This window comes from Zosterops lateralis, assembly GCF_965231275.1.
Source record: "Zosterops lateralis genome assembly, chromosome: 27".
NCBI lineage: Eukaryota > Metazoa > Chordata > Aves > Passeriformes > Zosteropidae > Zosterops > Zosterops lateralis.
In genome coordinates, this window is record NC_139787.1 from 505,586 (window position 1) to 525,631 (window position 20,046).

General features: G+C 54.6%; 2 protein-coding genes across 5 annotated transcripts; both read left to right on the top strand.

The window, feature by feature from the left end:
* The first annotated feature begins 2,022 nt into the window (after positions 1-2,022).
* MTMR11 (myotubularin related protein 11) lies at positions 2,023-11,141 on the top strand. 4 transcript variants are annotated; one of them, XM_083878990.1, is made up of 15 exons: positions 2,880-3,040; positions 3,114-3,229; positions 4,233-4,305; positions 4,790-4,932; positions 5,462-5,715; positions 5,797-5,884; positions 6,215-6,303; positions 6,387-6,505; positions 7,048-7,111; positions 7,302-7,372; positions 7,457-7,632; positions 8,828-8,998; positions 9,440-9,631; positions 10,170-10,430; positions 11,042-11,141. In XM_083878990.1, exons 1-15 carry the CDS (start codon positions 3,004-3,006, stop codon positions 11,138-11,140), a joined length of 1,953 nt encoding a protein of 650 aa, XP_083735116.1. In that variant the 5' UTR covers positions 2,880-3,003; the 3' UTR covers position 11,141. The 4 variants fall into 4 exon arrangements, with proteins under 4 accessions (XP_083735117.1, XP_083735116.1, XP_083735114.1 ...); XM_083878991.1 differs by lacking the exon at positions 2,880-3,040 and adding an exon at positions 2,023-2,650 and having other exon boundaries at positions 4,807-4,932; positions 5,462-5,884; XM_083878988.1 differs by having other exon boundaries at positions 5,462-5,884.
* A 492-nt stretch (positions 11,142-11,633) lies between these two features.
* Positions 11,634-17,465, top strand: SF3B4 (splicing factor 3b subunit 4). The gene is made up of 6 exons (XM_083878992.1): positions 11,634-11,735; positions 12,112-12,240; positions 12,796-13,338; positions 14,408-14,602; positions 15,911-16,081; positions 17,026-17,465. Exons 1-6 carry the CDS (start codon positions 11,702-11,704, stop codon positions 17,208-17,210), a joined length of 1,257 nt encoding a protein of 418 aa, XP_083735118.1. The 5' UTR covers positions 11,634-11,701; the 3' UTR covers positions 17,211-17,465.
* The last annotated feature ends 2,581 nt before the right edge of the window (positions 17,466-20,046 follow it).

The window sequence follows — 20,046 nt, forward strand, 5'->3', positions numbered from 1 at the left end:
TTAAATTCCAGTTTTATTTTTTCCCCAAAATTGGAACAGCAGCTTTATTTTGGCGTTGGGAATTATCTCCTGGAAGCACAGGGAGCAGGGATGGGAGGGGAGGTGGGAGGTGATGCTTTTTTTTCCACTTGTTCCTCAATTTTTTTGGGGAATTTCTCTCCTGTTTGGTTAATTCCATCCTGGATTTGGGTGGGGATGGGGAAAAACCCGTTTGGTGGGTTGTGGGAGGAGAGAGAAAACACAAAAAAAAACTGTAGGAAAAGCACCAATCCTGGAGGAAAAACTCCAAAAAACTGGAGGAGAAGCACCAAACCTGCCCCCAGGAGGGATTTTTTCCACAAAGGTGGGGACAGGGAGACCGTGGCCTGACCCCAAAGGTCAAACTAAGTGCACTTAACTGGTGTGGTTGGGAATTTAAATTGCTGCCATCAGATCCTGGTGGAGGAAAACTTTTTTGTCTTTCTCGGCGTGTTGTAAAACCCGTTAATGAGATTTGATTTGGTTTTATTAAATTGCGATTCACCCTTTGCCATTCCTCCCTGGCAGGGGGGAGGCTGAGGCAGCTTTTTGGGTCTCACTAACACGACACTGAGTGTGACCTGAATTAATTTTAATTTAATTCTGCAGTGGTTTATTCACATTAAAAAAAACAAAACAAAACAAAACAAAAAAAACAAAAACAAAACAAAACAAAACAAAACAAAACAAAAACCAAAAACAAACCAAACTTTTTTTTTTTTTTCTTTTTTTTTTTTTTTAATTTATTCCAGATTAATTGATGCTATTTGGTGAACAGGGCCAGAGCATTGCACTTGGGCTCTACCTGTGGCCTCCTTGTGGCACCACAGACTCATTGACAATAAAAACCTTCAGCTGATGCACCTGAGGCTCCTTCATCCCCCTCACCCCGAGGGGCTCTGGGCATCCCCAATTCCCTCCTCAGGCTGTTCTTCATCCCCTTCTCCATCTAATTATTGTGATTTTTTGGGGGGGCATCATTTATTATTTATTATTTTTTGGGGTTATTAATTATATTATTTATTGTGCGATTCCATTTTTGGTTTTCATTTTAAAAAAAGAACCCCCTCAAACATTTTTTCCTCCCTGTTTCTGTCCATCTTTGCTGCTCTTGGAGCCTTTTCCCCACCTGTATCCCAAGGCCTGATTTGTCTCAGGATAAAATTAGGGATTAAAATCCAGCACGGACCATTCCCTGCCCAGTTCCCCGTCTCTCTCTCTGCTGGATGATTTTCTTCCAACAATTTTTCCTCCTGCCACAGTCCAGACTGACCCTGTCCTGGCTTGGAGCAGCTCCAGGCTCAAATCCTCCAGGAAATTCCTCTCATTTTGCCAAGTGCCAGAGCCAAAAGCCCAGGAACCTCTTCCAGGTGATGATTCTCCTGCAGGAGGAGAATCGGGGTGCACCAGCTGCAGCCTCCAAACCTGGGACTGCCCCAAAAATATGAGGGGAGAGGCAAAAAAACCCTTAAAAATCAGAGTTGGAAGCGGAGTTTTCCATGTGCCTGGTTTGTGTCAGGATTTATCTGCTGCCTCAGGCTTTGGGTTTTGGGGTTCCTGGAGGTCTTGTGGCACTGGGGGGTGGCACAGGTGACACCAGGGCCACCATCCCCAGGGCCACCATCCCCAGGGCCACAATCCACAGGTGACACCAGGGCCACCATCCCCAGGGCCACCATCCCCAGGGCCACCATCCCCAGGGCCACAATCCACAGGTGACACCAGGGCCACCATCCCCAGGGCCACCATCCCCTGGGCCACCATCCCCCTGCTGTTCAATGTGGGCTCCTGTATAAATTCCCTCTCCTGCCCTCCTCCTCCTCCTTGGGGGCTTTAGCTCAGTTATCAGGAGGATTTGGAGAGAATTATAGCAAGGATGAGGTGAGAGATCTCAGAAGAGGATCTTTTCCCCGGGATTTTTGTGCCAGGTGTTTATTCTTTGAAATTTCAGGGGGGAAAGAGGTAAGAAAAGGGACGGGGAGAGAATTTATAGTCCCTGGCTCAGAAAAGAGAGAGCTGGACCACAGCCAGGGGGAAAGGGAAGGGAAGGGAAGGGAAGGGAAGGAAAAAGGAAAGGAAAAATGAAAAGAAAAAGGAAAGGAAAAAGGGAAGGGAAGGAAAGGGAAGGAAAAGGGAAGGAAAGGGAAAGGGAAAGGGAAAGGGAAAGGGAAGGGAAGGGAAGGAAAGGAAAGGAAAGGAAAGGAAAGGAAAGGAAAGGAAAGGAAAGGAAAGGAAAGGAAAGGAAAGGAAAGGGAAAAGGAAAAGGAAAAGGAAAAGGAAAAGGAAAAGGAAAAGGAAAAGGAAAAGGAAAAGGAAAGTCACTCTAAGTGCTAAGGAACTCCAGGGGGTCAGAAGGGACAAACCATCCCCTGGAGAACCACAACAGGCTCAGAAGCCCCGGGGCTCGGTCGGGAGCCGGTGTTGTGCTGGGAGGAGAAAGTTTCATTCTTCTGCCGTGACTCACCCAGAGCCTTCTCCTGCCTGTGCCCGGGAGGGGCCCCTTGAACAGGGTTTGGGGGTTCCCCTGCACCGGGCAGCGCCTGTGGGACCCCAAAACCGCCTGTCCAGGGGCTGAACTCTCCCCTAACCCCATCCAGCCTGCGGAACTCCCATCTCTGAGCTCCCACCGCCGGTACCGGGCAGTGGGACGGCGGGATCCGAGGGGATGAGCGGAATTTGGGTCCCCGAGGGGCGGGGTACCAGGGCAGGAGGGATGCCAGGGGCAGGAGGGATGCCCGGGGAGGAGGGAGGGATGCCAGGGGAGGAGGGAGGGGTACCAGGGGAGGAGGGAGGGATGCCCGGGGAGGAGGGAGGGATGCCAGGGGAGGAGGGAGGGATGCCCGGGGAGGAGGGAGGGATGCCCGGGGAGGAGGGAGGGGTACCAGGGGAGGAGGGCGGGATGCCGGAGCCGCTCCGGCCGCTCGGGGCTCTTTTCTCCCGGTTCCCTCCGGCGCTCCGGGCGCGCCCGGCCAAAGTCCCCGCGCCATGAGCGGCCGCCGCCCGGCCTTCCCCGGGCTGCCAGGTAGGGCTGGGGGGGTTTGGGGGGCAGGTTGGGGGTTCTCAGAGCTCCAGAGTCAGTGTTGGTCCCCCCCCAGGGGAGCGGGTGCTGGAGGAGGCGGAGGGAGCGCGGCGGAGCTGCGGGAACGGCGGCGGGTTCAGAGCGGGGACGCTGCTCTGCACAGACCGGCGGGTGGCCTTCCTGCCCGGCCAGGTGCGGGGGGAACTGCGGGATAATACTGGGAATAACAGCGGGGATAACAGCGGGAACAGCGGGATAACACGGGGATAACACGGGGATAACACGGGGATAACACGGGAATAACACGGGAATAACAGCGGGAATAACAGCGGGATAACACCGGGAATGCGGGACTGGGAACGGGAGGAACCGCGGGGGGGCTGCCCGGGGAATCCCTGTCCCTAAACCCTAACCCTGACCCTGACCCTGACCCTAACCCTAACCCCTAACCCTAACTCTAACCCCCTAACCCTGACCCAAACCCCTAACCCTAACCCTAACCCTAACCCTGACCCTAACCCTAACCCTGACCCCTAACCCTGACCCTAACCCTAACCCTAACCCCTAACCCTGACCCCTAACCCTAACCCTGACCCCTAACCCTAACCCTAACCCCTAACCTTAACTCTAACCATGACCCTAAACCCCTAACCCTAACCCTAAACCCCTAACCCTGACCCTAACCCTAACCCCGACCCTAACCCTAACCCCCTAACCCTGACCCAAACCCCTAACCCTAACCCCAACCCCAACCCTAACCCTAACCCTAACCCTAACCCTAACCCTAACTCTAACCATGACGCTAACCCTGACCCTGACCCCAACCCTAACCCTGACCCCCTAAACCCTAACCCATTCCACGGCATCCCCATCCCATTTCCAACCCATCCCACCCTCGGTTCAGCCCAACCCTGCAGCATCCCTGACTCCCATCCCAGTTAATTCACTGGGGAACCGCTGTGTTCACCCTGGGAACTCCTCACTGCAGGACAAGGGACATTTGGGTCCAGATCCATCCCCACCGCCCTTCCTGGGACTGGGGGGACGCTCTGGGGTAGTTTCCATCCCTCCCTGGGGTAGTTTCCATCCCTCTCTGGGGTAGTTTCCATCCCTCCCTGGGGTAGTTTCCATCCCTCTCTGGGGTAGTTTCCACCCCTCTCTGGGGTAGTTTCCATCCCTCCCTCATCTCCCGCAGGCTCCTGGCTCCCGTGGTTTCCTCCACTCTGAGGATGAGGTGGCCCTGCCCTGCATCCACAAACTGGTGGCAGGTAATGGGGACATCCGAGGGGACAAAGGATGAGCTGGGCAGGTCTCAGCTGGCCCTGACCCCCTCATTCACCCCCCTGACCCCCTCAGAGCCCCTCATTCACCCCCTGACCCCTCATTCACCCCCTGACCCCTCATTCATCCCCTGACCCCCTGACCCCTCATTCACCCCCTGACCCCTCATTCATCCCCTGACCCCCTGACCCCTCATTCACCCCCTGACCCCTCATTCACCCCCTCGTTCACCCCCTGACCCCTCATTCACCCCCTGACCCCTCATTGACCCCCCTGACCCCCTCAGACCCCCTCATTGACCCCCCTGACCCCTCATTCACCCCCTCATTCACCCCCTGACCCCTCATTCATCCCCCTGACCCCTCACTGACCCCCCTGACCCCCTCAGACCCCCTCATTCACCCCTGACCCCTCATTCACCCCCTGACCCCTCATTCACCCCCTGACCCCTCATTCATCCCCTGCCCTCAGCCAGCAGTTTCTCCAAGCCCAAGGTCCTGACTGCCACCTCCAGCCTCAAGTTCATCCCCGAGGAACTCACCGTTTTCTGTCGGGATTTTCGGCTGCTCCACTTTTATTTCCCCGAGAACGGGTTGGCTCCGCAGGCGTTCAGGGTGAGCCAGGGAGGGGCAGAAATGTTATTTTTATACTTTTGAGGGGTAACGTGTTGTGGTGTGGACCCTCACAGAGGACAGCAGGCAGCAGCAGGGTCAGACATGGAAATTTCTTTATTATTTGACTCTAATTTACTTTTTACAGAGGGCCCAGATTGGCCTAAAGAGGTCACAACCTCCTGACCCCATTGGCCACTATGACCATCAGTCAAATTCTCTCTCAAAGAACAACAACTATGCAAAACACACAGATAAATTCTAATAATACACATTATTTACATGAATCAGTGTGAGAATCAGGATGCAAAGGTTCAAACACTCGAAAGCAAGAAAATCAGTGTTGAACCCTCACTGTGGGGTACCCCACAGTCCTGGGGAGGCCTGGGGGGCTCACAGCCCATCCCTGGGGGGCTCACAGCCCATTCCTGGGGGGCTCACAGCCCATCCCTGGGGGGCTCACAGCCCATCCCTGGGGGGCTCACAGCCCATCCCTGGGGGGCTCACAGCCCATCCCTGGCTGCCCTTGCAGGTGGCCAATGCCATTGCCCAGGCACGAGAGGCGGCTGCATGGCTGGGGGACGATGCTGAGGGACACCACGGCTGGTCCTGCCCTTCCCCAGAGGAGGAGGAGGAGGAAGAAGAGGATGAGGATGAAGAGGAGGAAAGCTTGTCCACCACTCTGCTCTTTGAGAGCCTGAGGGACTGGGAGAAGGAGCTGCAGCGTCTCGGTGCCGAGGGCTGGAGGGTGAGCGCCGTCAATGAGCGCTTTGACATGGCCCCCAGGTACTGCCCCGTCCATCCCCACCCTGCAAACGGGGTCTGGGGGTTTGGGGGGACCCCAGCCTGTGTCCCACCTCCCCACAGCCTCCCCCAGTACCTGTGGGTGCCCAGCGGGCTCCTGGACCACGACCTCAAGAGAACCTTTGCCCACTTTCAGGAGCGACGGGTGCCTGTGAGTGCCTGGAGGGGTGGGGGGCACTGGGAGGGGGACAAGGGGGCACTGGGAGGGGGACAAGGGTTAGGGGGACAAGGGGGCACTGGGAGGGGGGACAAGGGTTAGGGTTAGAGGGGACAAGGGGCACTGGGAGGGGGACAAGGGTTGGGGTTAGGGGGGACAAGGGGGGCACTGGGAGGGGAGACAAGGGGGCACTGGGAGGGGGGACAAGGGTTAGGGTTAGGGGGGACAAGGGGGCACTGGGAGGGGGACAAGGTTTAGGGTTAGGGGGGACAAGGTTTAGGGTTAGGGGGGACAAGGGGGACATCACCCCATTTTCTCCTGCAGCGCCTGTGCTGGCACCACCCGGGTGGGGGGGACCTGCTGAGAGCTGCGAGTTTTCACCCGGCCTCAGAGCCAGGCAGTGAAGATGTGAGGTGGGTCCCCGGGGGCCTCTGGGGGGTGCTGAGGGTGTGTCCCCCAGGTGTGGCCCCACCTGGAGTTTCCTGTGCCCCCCCAGGTGCCTGGAGATGCTGCTGCTGGGGGACCGTGGGCCCTGTGTGTTGGCTGATGTGGCCGAGCTGCCCACGCTGGCCGAAATCCAGCTCGCCCACCTGAGGCTGCAGGGGCTGTGCACGGGTAAAGTGGAGGGATGGAGGGATGGAGGGATGGATGGATGGATGGATGGATGGATGGATGGATGGATGGATGGATGGATGGAGGGATGGATGGAGGGATGGATGGATGGGTGGATGAGGGAGGGATGGAGGGATGGATGGATGGAGGGATGGGTGGATGAGGGAGGGATGGATGGATGGATGGATGGATGGATGGATGGAGGGATGGATGGATGGATGGAGGGATGGATGGAGGGATGGGTGGATGAGGGAGGGATGGAGGGATGGATGGATGAGGGAGGGATGGAGGGATGGATGGATGGAGGGATGGATGGAGGGATGGATGGAGGGATGGATGGAGGGATGGATGGATGGATGGATGGAGGGATGGATGGATGGATGGATGGATGGATGGAGGGATGGAGGGATGGATGGATGGAGGGATGGAGGGATGGACGGATGAATGGAGGGATGGAGGGATGAATGGATGGATAATGGATAGACCCAGGGGACCCCCAAACCCTCCCAGAGGGCTCCACTGAACCCCCATCCCGTGGGATCCAGGTGCAGTGGCAGAGGAGAAGTGGCTCTCAGCTGTGGAGGCGACACGCTGGCTGGAGCACGTCCGGTGAGGAGGGGACAGGGGGATTTTTTGGGGCTTAGGGGGGAAAATCATCCTAAATCCCATAGTGGAATATCCCCTCCCACCCCAACTGGCTCTATGGGGTGATGAGGGCATTGTGGTGGGGGCTTGAGCCACTCAAATAGGTGACTGTGGCATTTTGGGGTGCCCTGAACCCCTTTTTTTTTGCCCCCAGCACCTGCCTGAGAAAAGCTGTGGAGGTGGTGTCGCTGCTGGCAGGGAAACGCTGCTCCGTGGTCCTGCAAGGTGGGATGGGAGAGATGGAAAAGGATGGAAGGGGCTGGAAAGGGGATGAGCCCCCCCCCTCACCACCTTGATCCCCCTCCTCAGAGCCCTCAGATCGAGACCTGAACTGCCTCCTGGCCTCTCTGGTGCAGCTCCTGGGGGACCCCCACGCCCGTTCCCTGCCTGGATTCCAGAGCCTGGTGCAGAGGGAGTGGGTGGCAGCCGGGCACCCCTTCCCACGGCGGCTGGGGCTGCTCCGGCGGGACACCCCCAGGGAGGAGGTGAGACCCCTCCCCATTCCTGTCCTATGGGGGTGACAGGAGCTGGGACACCCCCAGGGAGGAGGTGAGACCCCTCCCCATTCATGTCCTATGGGGGTGACAGGAGCTGGGACACCCCCAGGGAGGAGGTGAGACCCCTCCCCATTCTTGTCCCATGGGGTGACAGGAGCTGGGACACCCCCAGGGAGGAGGTGAGACCCCTCCCCATTCCTCTCCCAGTGGGGTGACAGGAGCTGGGACACCCCCAGGGAGGAGGTGATACCCCTCCCCATTCCTGTCCTATGGGGGTGACAGGAGCTGGGACACCCCCAGGGAGGAGATGAGACCCCCCATGGGGTGACAGGAGCTGGGACACCCCCAGGGAGGAGATGAGACCCCCCCTGGGGTGACAGGAGTTGGGACACCCCCAGGGAGGAGGTGAGACCCCTCCCCATTCCTGCCCCAGGGGGGTGACAGGAGCTGGGACACCCCCAGAGAGGAGGTGAGACCCCTCCCCATTCCTGTCCTATGGGGGTGACAGGAGCTGGGACACCCCCAGGGAGGAGATGAGACCCCTCCCCATTCCTGTCCTATGGGGTGACAGGAGTTGGGAGGAGATGAGACCCCTCCCCATTCCTGCCCCACTGAGGTGACAGGAGTTGGGACCCTGCCTGGGAGGAGGTGAGACCCCCATTCCTGTCCCAGTGGGGTGACAGGAGTTGGGACACCCCGAAAGAGGAGGTGAGACCCCTCCCCATTCCTGTCCCATTGGGGTGACAGGAGTTGGGACACCCCCAGGGAGGAGGCGAGACCCCTCCCCATTCCTCTCCCAGTGGGGTGACAGGAGCTGGGACACCCCCAGGGAGGAGATGAGACCCCCCATGGGGTGACAGGAGTTGGGACACCCCCAGGGAGGAGGTGAGACCCCTCCCCATTTCTCTCCTATGGGGTGACAGGAGTTGGGACACCCCCAGGGAGGAGGTGAGACCCCTCCCCATTCCTGTCCTATGGGGTGACAGGAGTTGGGACACCCCCAGGGAGGAGATGAGACCCCTCCCCATTCCTCTCCCACTGGGGTGAAGGAGTTGGGAGAAGGTGAGACCCCCCCATGGGGTGACAGGAGATGGGAGGAGGTTGAGACCCCCCATTCCTGCCCCACTGGGGTGACAGGAGTTGGGAAAAGGTGAGACCCCCCATCCTGTATCCCCCTCCCCAGGCTCCTGTGTTCCTGCTGTTCCTGGACTGCACCTGGCAGCTCCTGTGGCAATTCCCGGCACATTTTGGCTTCACTGAAGCTTTTCTCCTGGCTCTCCACGACAGCAGCTTCAGCCCCTACTTCAGCACTTTCCGCTTCAGCTGCCAGAGCCAGCGGGGCCTCAGCGGCCTGGTGAGGGCAGGGGGACACTGCTGCACCCCAAACTCCCCCATTTCACCCCTTTCTTCTCCTCACTCTGTTTCTTTTTCTATTTCTGTTTCTCCATCCCTGATCTAAACTGGTAAGGGGCAGGGGGACACTGCTGCACCCCCAAACTCCCCCATTTCACCCCTTTTTCTCCTCATTCTATTTCTATTTCTGTTTCTATTTCTGTTTCTCCATCCCTGTTCTAAACTGGTGAGGGGTAAAGGGACACTGCTGCACCCCCAAACTCTCCCATTTCACCCCTTTCTTCTCCTCACTCTGTTTCTATTTCTATTTCTCCATCCTTGTTCTAAACTGGACATGGGCACCCCCTTGGATTTCCCATTTTACCCTTTTTATTTTTTCCCCTCCGTGCCTCAGTTTCCCCATCCCAAATGGGAGATTGACTTCCCAACTCTCCCCCTGCAGTCCCGGCTCCCAAACCAGACCTACAGGCCCATGGGGGGCTGGCAGGAGCCTGGGGGGCACAGGGGAGACCCCCAAAGCTGCACCTTCCCCCCGGTGTGGGCCTGGGGCCGGCGTTACTCCCGACAGCAGCAGGAGAAATTCAGGAACCCCGTGGGACTCCTGGCCCCTGCTGAGCCCCTGGCTCCAGGCAAGGTGAGTGTGAATGTGCTGGGGGTCCCATTTTTGTCCATCTGGTTGGTTTTTCTCTCTTTTTTTCCCCCTTTAATCCTTATTGTTTCCTCTTTCAGCCCCTTTTATTCCTATTTTTTCACCCCGTTCTTCCTCCCCTGTTTTCCTTTCCCTGTTTTCACAACGGATTTCTTTCTCCCCCTTTTTGTTTTCCCCTAATGCCTCTCATTCATCCCTCAGTCCAGATTTCCCTCCATTTTTTTTCCTAATCCCTGTTTTCCCCTAATGCCTCTCATTCATCCCTCAGCCCAGATTTCCCTCATTTTTTTACCTAATCCCTGTTTTCCCCTAATCCCTACTCCCTCTGATCCCCCAGCCCAAATTTCCCTCAATTTTTTTCCTAATCCCTGTTTTCCCCTAATCCCTCTCATTCATCCCTCAGCCCAGATTTCCCTCAATTTTTTTCCTAATCCCTGTTTTCCCCTAATCTCTCTCATTCATCCCTCAGCCCAAATTTCCCTCAATTTTTTTTCCTAATCCCTGTTTTTCCCCTTTTTTCCAGCCTGGAAACTCCTGTCTGTGGGGAGGGGACAGGCTGGTGCTGACCCTGACCAAGGGCTCCTTGTGTCCCCACGTCCTGCCCTGGTGGAGCCGCCCCTCCCTGCGCCCCCCACCCCGAGTGTCCCCCCCAGAGAGCCCGGGGACACCAGGGGGGCTCTTGGGGACCTGCCATCCCCCCCCTGGGCTGCTCCTGCCCTGCACCTCCGGGCCCTGCATCCGCCTCTGGCACCGCTGTTACCTCAGGGGGCTGCCCCAGGAACAGGTAACGGGGAAACTGAGGCACCAGGGGAGGATGGGGGTCACAGTTTGGGGGGTCCTGGTTTGGGGGGTCACAGTTTGGGGGGTCCCAGGTTGTCCTGCTGATTGGGCTGGGGGTGAGGCTGGACACAAATTGTGGATGGATGGATGGACGGATGGATGGATGGATGGATGGATGGATGGATGGAGGGATGGATGGATGGAGGGATGGAGGGATGGATGGATGGATGGATGGAGGGATGGACGGAGGGATGGATGGATGGATGGATGGATGGATGGAGGGATGGATGGATGGATGGATGGAGGGATGGATGGATGGATGGATGGAGGGATGGACGGAGGGATGGATGGATGGATGGATGGATGGATGGATGGAGGGATGGATGGATGGATGGATGGAGGGATGGATGGATGGATGGATGGATGGATGGATGGATGGAGGGAGGGATGGAGGGATGGATGGAGGGATGGATGGAGGGATGGATGGAGGGATGGATGGATGGAGGGATGGATGGAGGGATGGATGGAGGGATGGATGGAGGGATGGATGGATGGATGGAGGGATAGAGGGATGAAGGATGATGGATGCTGGATGATGGAGGGATGCTCTCCCAGCAGCGTGGCCGCCTGGCCTCATCCCTGGCCGGGCTGGCTGAGGAGCTGCAGCTGCTCCAGGACCGTCTCCACGCCTGGAACCTGCGGAGACCCCACTGAGACCCCAAAAAGGCATCTGACCCCATCCCAGCTCCAGGATCTCTTGGGATTTGGTGCCTCTGGAACAACCTCCAGCTGCTCCTTCCAGCTGCTCCCCACCACCTCTGGATGCTTGGGGCTCAGAGCATCTCGAGGTGTCCCTGAGGCTGAACGGACACTGCCGGGTCACTGTTTTTTTTTTTTGTTTTTGTTTTTGTTTTTTTTTTTTTTCATTAAATTCGTGCTGCTTCCATGAGGCTGGAGGAGCTCAGGGCTGGGCCTTGAGGGAGATGGGATGGGCCTGGAAGGGGCGGGGATGGAGCGGGGACACTGCGGGAGTCCAGATCTGTGTGTCTGCGGCGCTGGTATCGCGCTGAGGGCAGGGATAGTCGCGATATTCATGTCGCGACAGAAGAAAAGCGGCGCCGCCTTCCCGCCCTCCCCCAACATGGCGGCCGCGCCTTCTCCTCCACCGCATCACTTCCGGTCTACCCTTACGTGAGTGTACGCGTTGACGTCACGTACGTCGTGCGTGCGTGCGTGCGTCCCGCCGAGCGGGAGCGGGAGCGGGAGAGGGACAAGATGGCGGCGGGGCCGATCTCCGAGAGGAACCAGGGTGGGAACGGCCCGGGCGGTGTCGGGGAGCTCCGGGGACAGGGGGAGGCTCAGGGGGACGCTGTGGGCGTTAGGGGGATGTCTCGGGGGGCTTGGGGAGAGCTTGGGTGCGTTAGAGGCGTCGGGGGGGGGGGTGTTGGGGGCGATGCTGAGGGGGAATGAGGGATTTCTTTATTGGAGACACTGGAAGGGCTTTTTGGGCTCCTTGAGGAGCTCCGGGGGGTTGTTGTGGGCCCTGATTTCCCGAAGCATAAAGAAGGGGACGCCTCTTGTATTAAAATCTGACAGGGGGCTAATTTTGTGGTTCAGGGTGTGGGTTTTGATTTGAGCGATTTCAACCTCGTTATTTCCCATTTCTAACCTCGATTTTCTCCCAGACGCCACGGTTTATGTGGGAGGACTGGACGAGAAGGTCAGCGAGCCGCTGCTCTGGGAGCTTTTCCTGCAGGCCGGGCCCGTGGTCAACACACACATGCCCAAGGACCGAGTGACGGGCCAGCACCAGGGTGAGGAGCACAAAAATCCCAATAAATACACCGAGGATGGGCCCAAAAATCCCAATAAATACAGCCGGGGGTGGGGTTAGGGGTGAGGAACACAAAAATCCCAATAAATAGTCCTGGGGAGGGATTAGGAACCCAGAAATCCCAATAAATAGACCTGGGGTGGGTCCAAAAATCCCAATAAATAGAGCTGGGGTGGGATTAGGATATAAAAAAGGGGGATTATCCTTTGTCCTGCATGGTGTTGGTGCCCCCAGAGTTTAAATTAAGTGAATATACTGAATAAAATATTAAGTGACATTTAAATGAAATTAAGCAGTGTCAGTCGATAATTAAATGGAGTTTTTTAGGGAGTTGGAATTAAATGGGGTTTTTTAGGGAGTTGGAATTAAATGGGGTTTTTCAAGGAGTTGGAATTAAATGGGGTTTTTCAACGAGCTGGAATTTTAAAGTGGAGGGAGTTGTGGGGAGGTCTCATTGTGTCTTAAAGTCCTTTTTGGGGTTCCCCTTTGAGATCCTTTAACCAGAACCCCCCTGAGGTTTTTCTGTGCCCCCCAGGCTATGGCTTTGTGGAATTCCTGAGCGAGGAGGACGCCGACTACGCCATCAAAATCATGAACATGATCAAACTCTACGGGAAACCCATCCGGGTGAACAAAGCCTCGGCCCACAACAAAAACCTGGACGTGGGGGCCAACATCTTCATCGGAAACCTGGACCCCGAGATCGACGAGAAGCTGCTCTACGACACCTTCAGCGCCTTTGGGGTCATCCTGCAGACCCCCAAGATCATGAGGGACCCCGATACTGGCAATTCTAAGGGTTATGCCTTTATTAATTTTGCCAGTTTTGATGCCTCGGATGCTGCAATCGAGGCCATGAACGGGCAGTACCTGTGTAACCGCCCCATCACCGTGTCCTACGCTTTCAAAAAGGATTCCAAAGGGGAGAGGCACGGCTCTGCAGCTGAGAGGCTGCTGGCAGCTCAGAATCCTCTGTCCCAGGCTGACAGACCCCACCAGCTCTTTGCTGATGCTCCTCCTCCTCCATCTGTGCCCACACCTGTGGTCACTGCCTTGGGACCCGGGGTTACCCCCCCAGGTGGGTGATAAGGCTGTCCTAGGAGTGATTATGATTATTGTATCCCCCTCAAATTGTTTATTTTGTGCCTTTAAGACTTGTAGAATTTTTTTATGGATGGCAGGGAGAAGGAATTTTGCACACCTGAGATGTTGTAGAAAGACGTGGGTTTATTATTACAAATAATACAAATTTGTAAAATTACTACCAAATATTACAAATGCCTTCAGCCACCAGCCTGGGCTGGAGCAAAGCCCTGAAGAGAGAATGGGGAGAGAGAGAGAGAAGAGAGCTCAGGGGTAAAAATGGGGTGAGAGCAGGGGAAAAACGTGGAGAGAAAACAGGAGCAAGTGAGGTGAGAGAGAGGAGAGAGGATGGGCCAAGAGAGCAAACAAAGAGAGCCAAGAGGGTAAGAGAGTGATCTCCTTGTTCCAATCCATTCTATCTCCTTTTGTGTTGAATATTCTAATTTACAGTGACCAACCGGCGTGAGATACAAAACCTACAGACTTTGCACTGCTACATCACCATGTCATTTTATATTCTAAACTCCATAAACTCCTTTCTTATGCCCCTTGTTCCCTGATGCCTTTGCAGGATGGAAAGACAACATTCCTGTCTTTTGTTTTTCTGTTTTTTTCACCCATCTCCAGCTCATCCCCGTCTTCCTGCCTGCCATGCTCACATCTCAAACATGCCTTTCATTCCTATTTCACTCACAGCTTTTACACCTGCAGTATTTATTACCATAAAATCATATCCATAAATCCTTCCTGTCCCATCTTTCCCAACAAAGGCTGGTTCTGGGAGTGAGCAGAGGAAAGAAGGTGCTGGCCCATCATCCTGCTGTTTCCTGCTTCTTTTTCCCTGAGTTTTTTATCAGTTTGTTTTGTTTTGTTTTGTTTTGTTTTTTTTTTTTTTTATTTTTTCCCTGGCCCCACATACCTTTAAGACTGGTTCTGGAAGTGAGAAGAGAAAAGAAGATTGGCTCAAGCTGCTGGCCCATCATCCTGCTGTTTCCAGCTTCTTTCTCATGACTTTTTCTGTTGTTTTATTTCCCCTGACCCCACATTTCCCGTTTATTTTCCAGGCCTGCCTCCCCCTGGCTCGTTCCCGCCGCCGGTTCCCCCTCCCGGAGCGCTGCCCCCCGGGCTGCCCCCGGCCATGCCTCCCCCTCCAATGCCCCCCGGAGCTGGAGCCCCTGGACCCCCGTCAGGAGCTGCCCCTGCAGGGGGACACCCCCCTCACCCTCACCCCTTCCCTCCAGGAGGGATGCACCACCCAGGTAAAGGAGTGGGGCTGCGTGAAAAGGGGATTAATTCTCTTTTTTGTTTTTATTTGTCACAGAGTTGGGAGGGGGATTGTGATTGCTGGAGGGTTTGGGGAATTGAGGAAAAATGTTGGTGTCTGGGAGGTGCCTGAGCAGGGAGAGGTGTTGGTTGTCTTGAGTTGGGAAAGGAAAGGGAAAAGGGAAGAGAAGGGAAGGGAAAAGGGAAGAGAAAAGGGAAGGGAAGGGAAAGGAAAAGGGAAGGGAAAAGGGAAGGGAAGGGAAAAGGGAAGAGAAAAAGGAAGAGAAGGGAAAAGGGAAGGGAAAGGGAAGGGAAAAAGGGAAGGGAAAAGGGAAGGGAAGGGAAAAGGGAAGGGAAGGGAAAGGAAAAGGGAAGGGAAAAGGGAAAAGGGAAGGGAAAAAGGGAAGGGAAAAGGGAAGAGAAAAAGGAAGAGAAGGGAAAAGGGAAGGGAAAAGGGAAGGGAAAGGGAAGGGAAAAGGCAAGGGAAGGGAAAAGGGAAGGAAAAAGGGAAGGGGAGGGAGGGGAAGGAAAAGGGAAGGGAAGGGGGGAAAGGAAGGGAAAAAGGAAAGGAAGGGAAAGGAGGAAGGAAGGCAGGCAATGATGCAGAGAAGAAAGGCAAGAGCTAATTTTGCCATTAATAATTTAATAAAATAGGTTTTTTTTCCCTGATTCCCCCACATTTTGGTCCTGGGAAGGAGCTCTGTCTGCATCTCAGCTCTGTGTTCAAAAGCACAGATTTTGTGAAATGGGCAGTTTAATGATTCTCTTTAAGGATTTGTTTGATCCTGTGGCTCCAGAGCCTCCCTGATTAGGGAGCTTTGTGTGATCCTGCTCTGGCCATGGCAGGAACAGATGCTCTGGGGCCTGAGCAGAGCCAATTACACCTGGCCAGGCAAAATGAGGCTTGGGAGGAAGAAATCTTTTTTTTTTTTTTTTTTGTCAATGGGACAAAATGAGATAATTTTTTTTAATGGGACGATTGGGAAAAAATAAATTTGGGGGGGACTCTGGCTGCTTCAACTGGAGCAGGACAAGCCTTTAGCTTTGGATTGCTCTGTGAGTTTATCCAAAAATCTCCAGAGCTGGGGATTCCTCACTGTCCCAGGGCTGCACACACTCCCTATCCCATTTCTTTTCCCACACACTGACATCCAAAAACCTCCCAGCCAAAAAGCTGCGTTCTCCTTCTCTCCAAACCCCTTTTTTGGCAGCACAAACCCCTTTGCACCCACGTTTTCCACACTCAGCTGGAACTGCAGTTCCCAGAGCTGCTTCCCAACACCCCAAACTCCATCCTCCCTTAGGAATGCCCCCGATGCAGGTGCACCACGGGCCCCCCGGGATGGGGCAGCACCACCCAGGACCACCAGGATCTGGGGGGCAGCCACCCCCCAGGCCTCCCCCAGGAATGCCACACCCTGGGCCCCCTCCCATGGGGCTCCCCCCTCGGGGGCCACACTTTGGATCTCCAATGGGTGAGTTGGGGTCTGGTTTTGGGGGTAGGAGGAAAGGATGGGGATGTGCAAGAAGAAAAACCTGGGGGGACTTTGCACCCCCCTGCTCTGGGGTCTTCACAGGGTTTTCTCATTGTGATATGGGACCCTGCAACTCCTCCATTAGGATATCCAGAGTTTTGGGATGGTTCTGTGCCCCACAGAGGGTTTTGGGAGAAATTCTTGTTTCTGGGAATTTTCCCCACCACAGAGGGAGTGTTGGCCAAGCTGGGGGACACCTGGGTGTGGGTGTGGGGGACACCTGGAGGGAGGTTTGGGAGGTGATTTGGGGCTCAGGGGGCCGTGTCCCCCCCTGTGTGACCCCTGTGTCCCCCACACCCTGGGCCCCCTCCCATGGGGCTCCCCCCTCGGGGGCCACACTTTGGATCTCCAATGGGTGAGTTGGGGTCTGGTTTTGGGGGTAGGAGGAAAGGATGGGGATGTGTAAGACCTGGAGGGACCTGGCACCTCCCTTCACAGGGTTTTCTCATTGTGATATGGGACCCTGCAACTCCCCAATCAGGATATCCAGAGTTTTGGGATGGTTCTGTGCCCCACGGGGGCTTTGGGCAGAAATTCCTGTTTCTGGGACCCCCCCAGCACAGAGGGAGTGTGCATGAAGCAAGACCTGGGGGGACTTGACACCCCCCTGCTCTGGGGTCTTCACAGGGTTTTCTCATTGTGATATGGGACCCTGCAACTCCCCAATCAGGATATCCAGAGTTTTGGGATGGTTCTGTGCCCCACAGGGGGTTTGGGGAGAAATTCCTGTTTCTGGGACCCCCCAACAACAGGACCCCCCAACACAGAGGGAGTGTTGGCCAAGCTGGGGCACACCTGGCTGTGGGTGTGGGGGGCACCTGGAGGGAGGTCTGGGAGGTGATTTGGGGCTCAGTGGGCCGTGTCTGACCCCCGTGTCCCCACAGGTCACCCCGGGCCGCTGCCGCACCACGGGCTCCGCGGGCCCCCTCCCCTGATGCCGCCCCACGGCTACAACGGGCCCCCCAGGCCACCCCCCTACGGCTACCAGAGGGTCCCACTGCCCCCTCGGCCGGCACAGAGACCCCCTGGAGTCCCCCCTCGGGGGCCCCTGCGGGGTCCTCTGCCCTGAGAAGGAGGAGACTCTCCATTCCCCATCCCACAGCTCCTCGTATCAACATTCCCGTTCCTGCAAAAGGCTGGGGGGCGTCCCCTGATCCTTCTTTCCCTCCCCATTTCTTTCCCCTGTTTTTTTTAATAGTGATAATTTCCCTTGTTCTCCCCACCTCCTCCCTTTTCTCTCCCTCTGGAAGCTTTTCCAAGCTCCTTTTTACTGGATTTGTATATGGAAAGCAGTGGTCAACCACTTGCAAATAAAAGGATTTGGGAACCAAAATGAGACTTCTCTGTGTGTTTGTTGTCGGCTGAGATTTCTTTCCCTGCTTGGGCCATGGGGGGAAAAACCAGGCTGGAAGAGTTGTGTGCTCTTTTCAGGAATCTCTGGGTTCCTGCTCTTGATTTCTCCCAAATCCAGGGAGCTGAATTTGGAATTTTTGGTGCCAAGGAAGTCAAACACGCCCCTGGGAAATCTTCAAAGGGCTTGGAGTCCACAGACACACTTCCTTCTGCCCCTGGGCATTGCTGGAGCCTCCAAGAGCTGGGAATTTGTGGGGAGGATGTGGAATCTGCTGCTTTTTTTCCTTCTTCCATCGCAGTGTTTTCTGTGCTGAGGCTGCACTTTGCCTCACAGCCAGGTGGGAAGTCTTAAGAGATCTCCAGTATCCTGAGAATCTGGTGATTCCTGGCTGGATCCAGGGAGCCCCAGGGTGGGATTTCTCTGTTCCTCAGCCATGGAAACCACCAGGATCCACCCAGATCTCCCTGAATGGCCACAACCATCACCCCTGGAGTTACCCACTGTCACCCCCAGTTGTTATCCCACCATCCCTGGTGTTATCCTGTCATTCCCATTTAACATCCCATCTTCCCTCTGATTGTAGCCCTGATTTTCTCCCTTTTCATCACATTTTATCCCATTCCCCCCACACTTTATCCCACCATAATTTCCCTGTTTTTATCCCGTTCCCCTCAACACTTTATCCCACCATCATTTCCCTGTTTTTATCCCATTTCCCCCACACTTTATCCCACCATCATTCCCCTGTTTCTATCCCATTCCCCCCACACTTTACCCCATTATTCCCCTGTTTTTATCCCATTATTCCCCTGTTTTTATCCCAATCATTCCCCTGTTTTTATCCCATTCCCCTCACATTTTATCCCCATTATTCCCCTGTTTTTATCCCATTATTCCCCTGTTTTTATCCCATTCCTCTCAGCTCTACCCCACTTTCTGTGTTTTTAGGCCCTGGCAGATGTGGATGGGGGCCATTCTCTGTCCTGCTGCCAATCCTGTTCCCTCTGATGATCCACAAAAAACCCCCCAGGGGCAGAAACAGGGGACACTGAGCTCTGCGGTGACAGTGGCTCTGCTGTGACAGTGGCTCTGCTGTGACAGTGGCTCTGTGGTGACAGTGGCTCTGCGGTGACAGTGGCTCTGTGGTGACAGTGGCTCTGCTGTGGCAGTGGCTCTGTGGTGACAGTGGCTCTGTGGTGACAGTGGGTGACAGTGGCTCTGGTGTGACAGTGGCTGTGCGGTGACAGTGGCTCTGCGGTGACAGTGGCTGTGCTGTGACAGTGGCTCTGGTGTGACAGTGGCTCTGTGGTGACAGTGGGTGACAGTGGCTGTGCGGTGACAGTGGCTCTGCGGTGACAGTGGCTCTGGTGTGACAGTGGCTCTGCGGTGACAGTGGCTCTGTGGTGACAGTGGGTGACAGTGGCTCTGGTGTGACAGTGGCTCTGCGGTGACAGTGGCTCTGCGGTGACAGTGGCTGACAGTGGCTCTGCGGTGACAGTGGCTCTGTGGTGACAGTGGCTCTGCTGTGACAGTGGCTGACAGTGGCTCTGTGGTGACAGTGGCTCTGCGGTGACAGTGGCTGTGCTGTGACAGTGGCTCTGGTGTGACAGTGGCTCTGCGGTGACAGTGGCTCTGCGGTGACAGTGGCTCATGAGTCACCGAGTGCCCGAGGATGTGGCACTGGAACTCTGCTCCATCCCTGCCCCCGGGGCTGGATCCTGGAGCTGCCCATTTCTCAGGGATGATGCTCCTCCACTGCCAGCCTTGGCCTGCACTTTCATCTCATTTTTATTTTTATTTTTATTTTTATTTTTATTTTTATTTTTATTTTTATTTTTATTTTATTTTTATTTTTAATTTATATTTATATTTATTTTTATTTTTATTTTTTATTTTTATTTTTTATTTTATTTTTATTTTTAATTTATATTTATATTTATATTTTATTTTTATTTTTATTTTTATTTTTATTTTTATTTTATTTTTATTTTTAATTTATATTTATATTTATTTTTATTTTTATTTTTTATTTTTATTTTTTATTTTATTTTTATTTTTAATTTATATTTATATTTATATTTTATTTTTATTTTTATTTTATTTTTATTTTAATATTTATTTTATTTTATTTTATTTTATTTTATTATTTTTATTTTTATTTTCCAACAATAAATGTCACAATCACTTCTCAGTTTCTAAACCCTTCCCTGTGCTGGCCCCACCAGTCCCAGTCTGGTCTCCCTGATAAAACAATCCCTGCATTCCCACATCTCCCTGATAAAACAATTCCTGCATTCCCACATCTCCCCACCCCTGGTTTCCAAATCTGAGGGGTGAAAATGCTGATCTTGATGGATCCTGACAGATTTTTGTGAGGCTTTGGGGTCGACACCGGAATCTGGGACTGGCTCAGCTCCTTGCAGGGGATGCAGGAGGAGGGAAGGCCTGGGGGTCTGGGAATGTTGGGATGCAGGAGGAAAAGACTCTGGGAATGTTGGGATGCAGGAGGAAGAGACTGGGAATATTTGGGATGCAGGAGGAAAAGACTCTG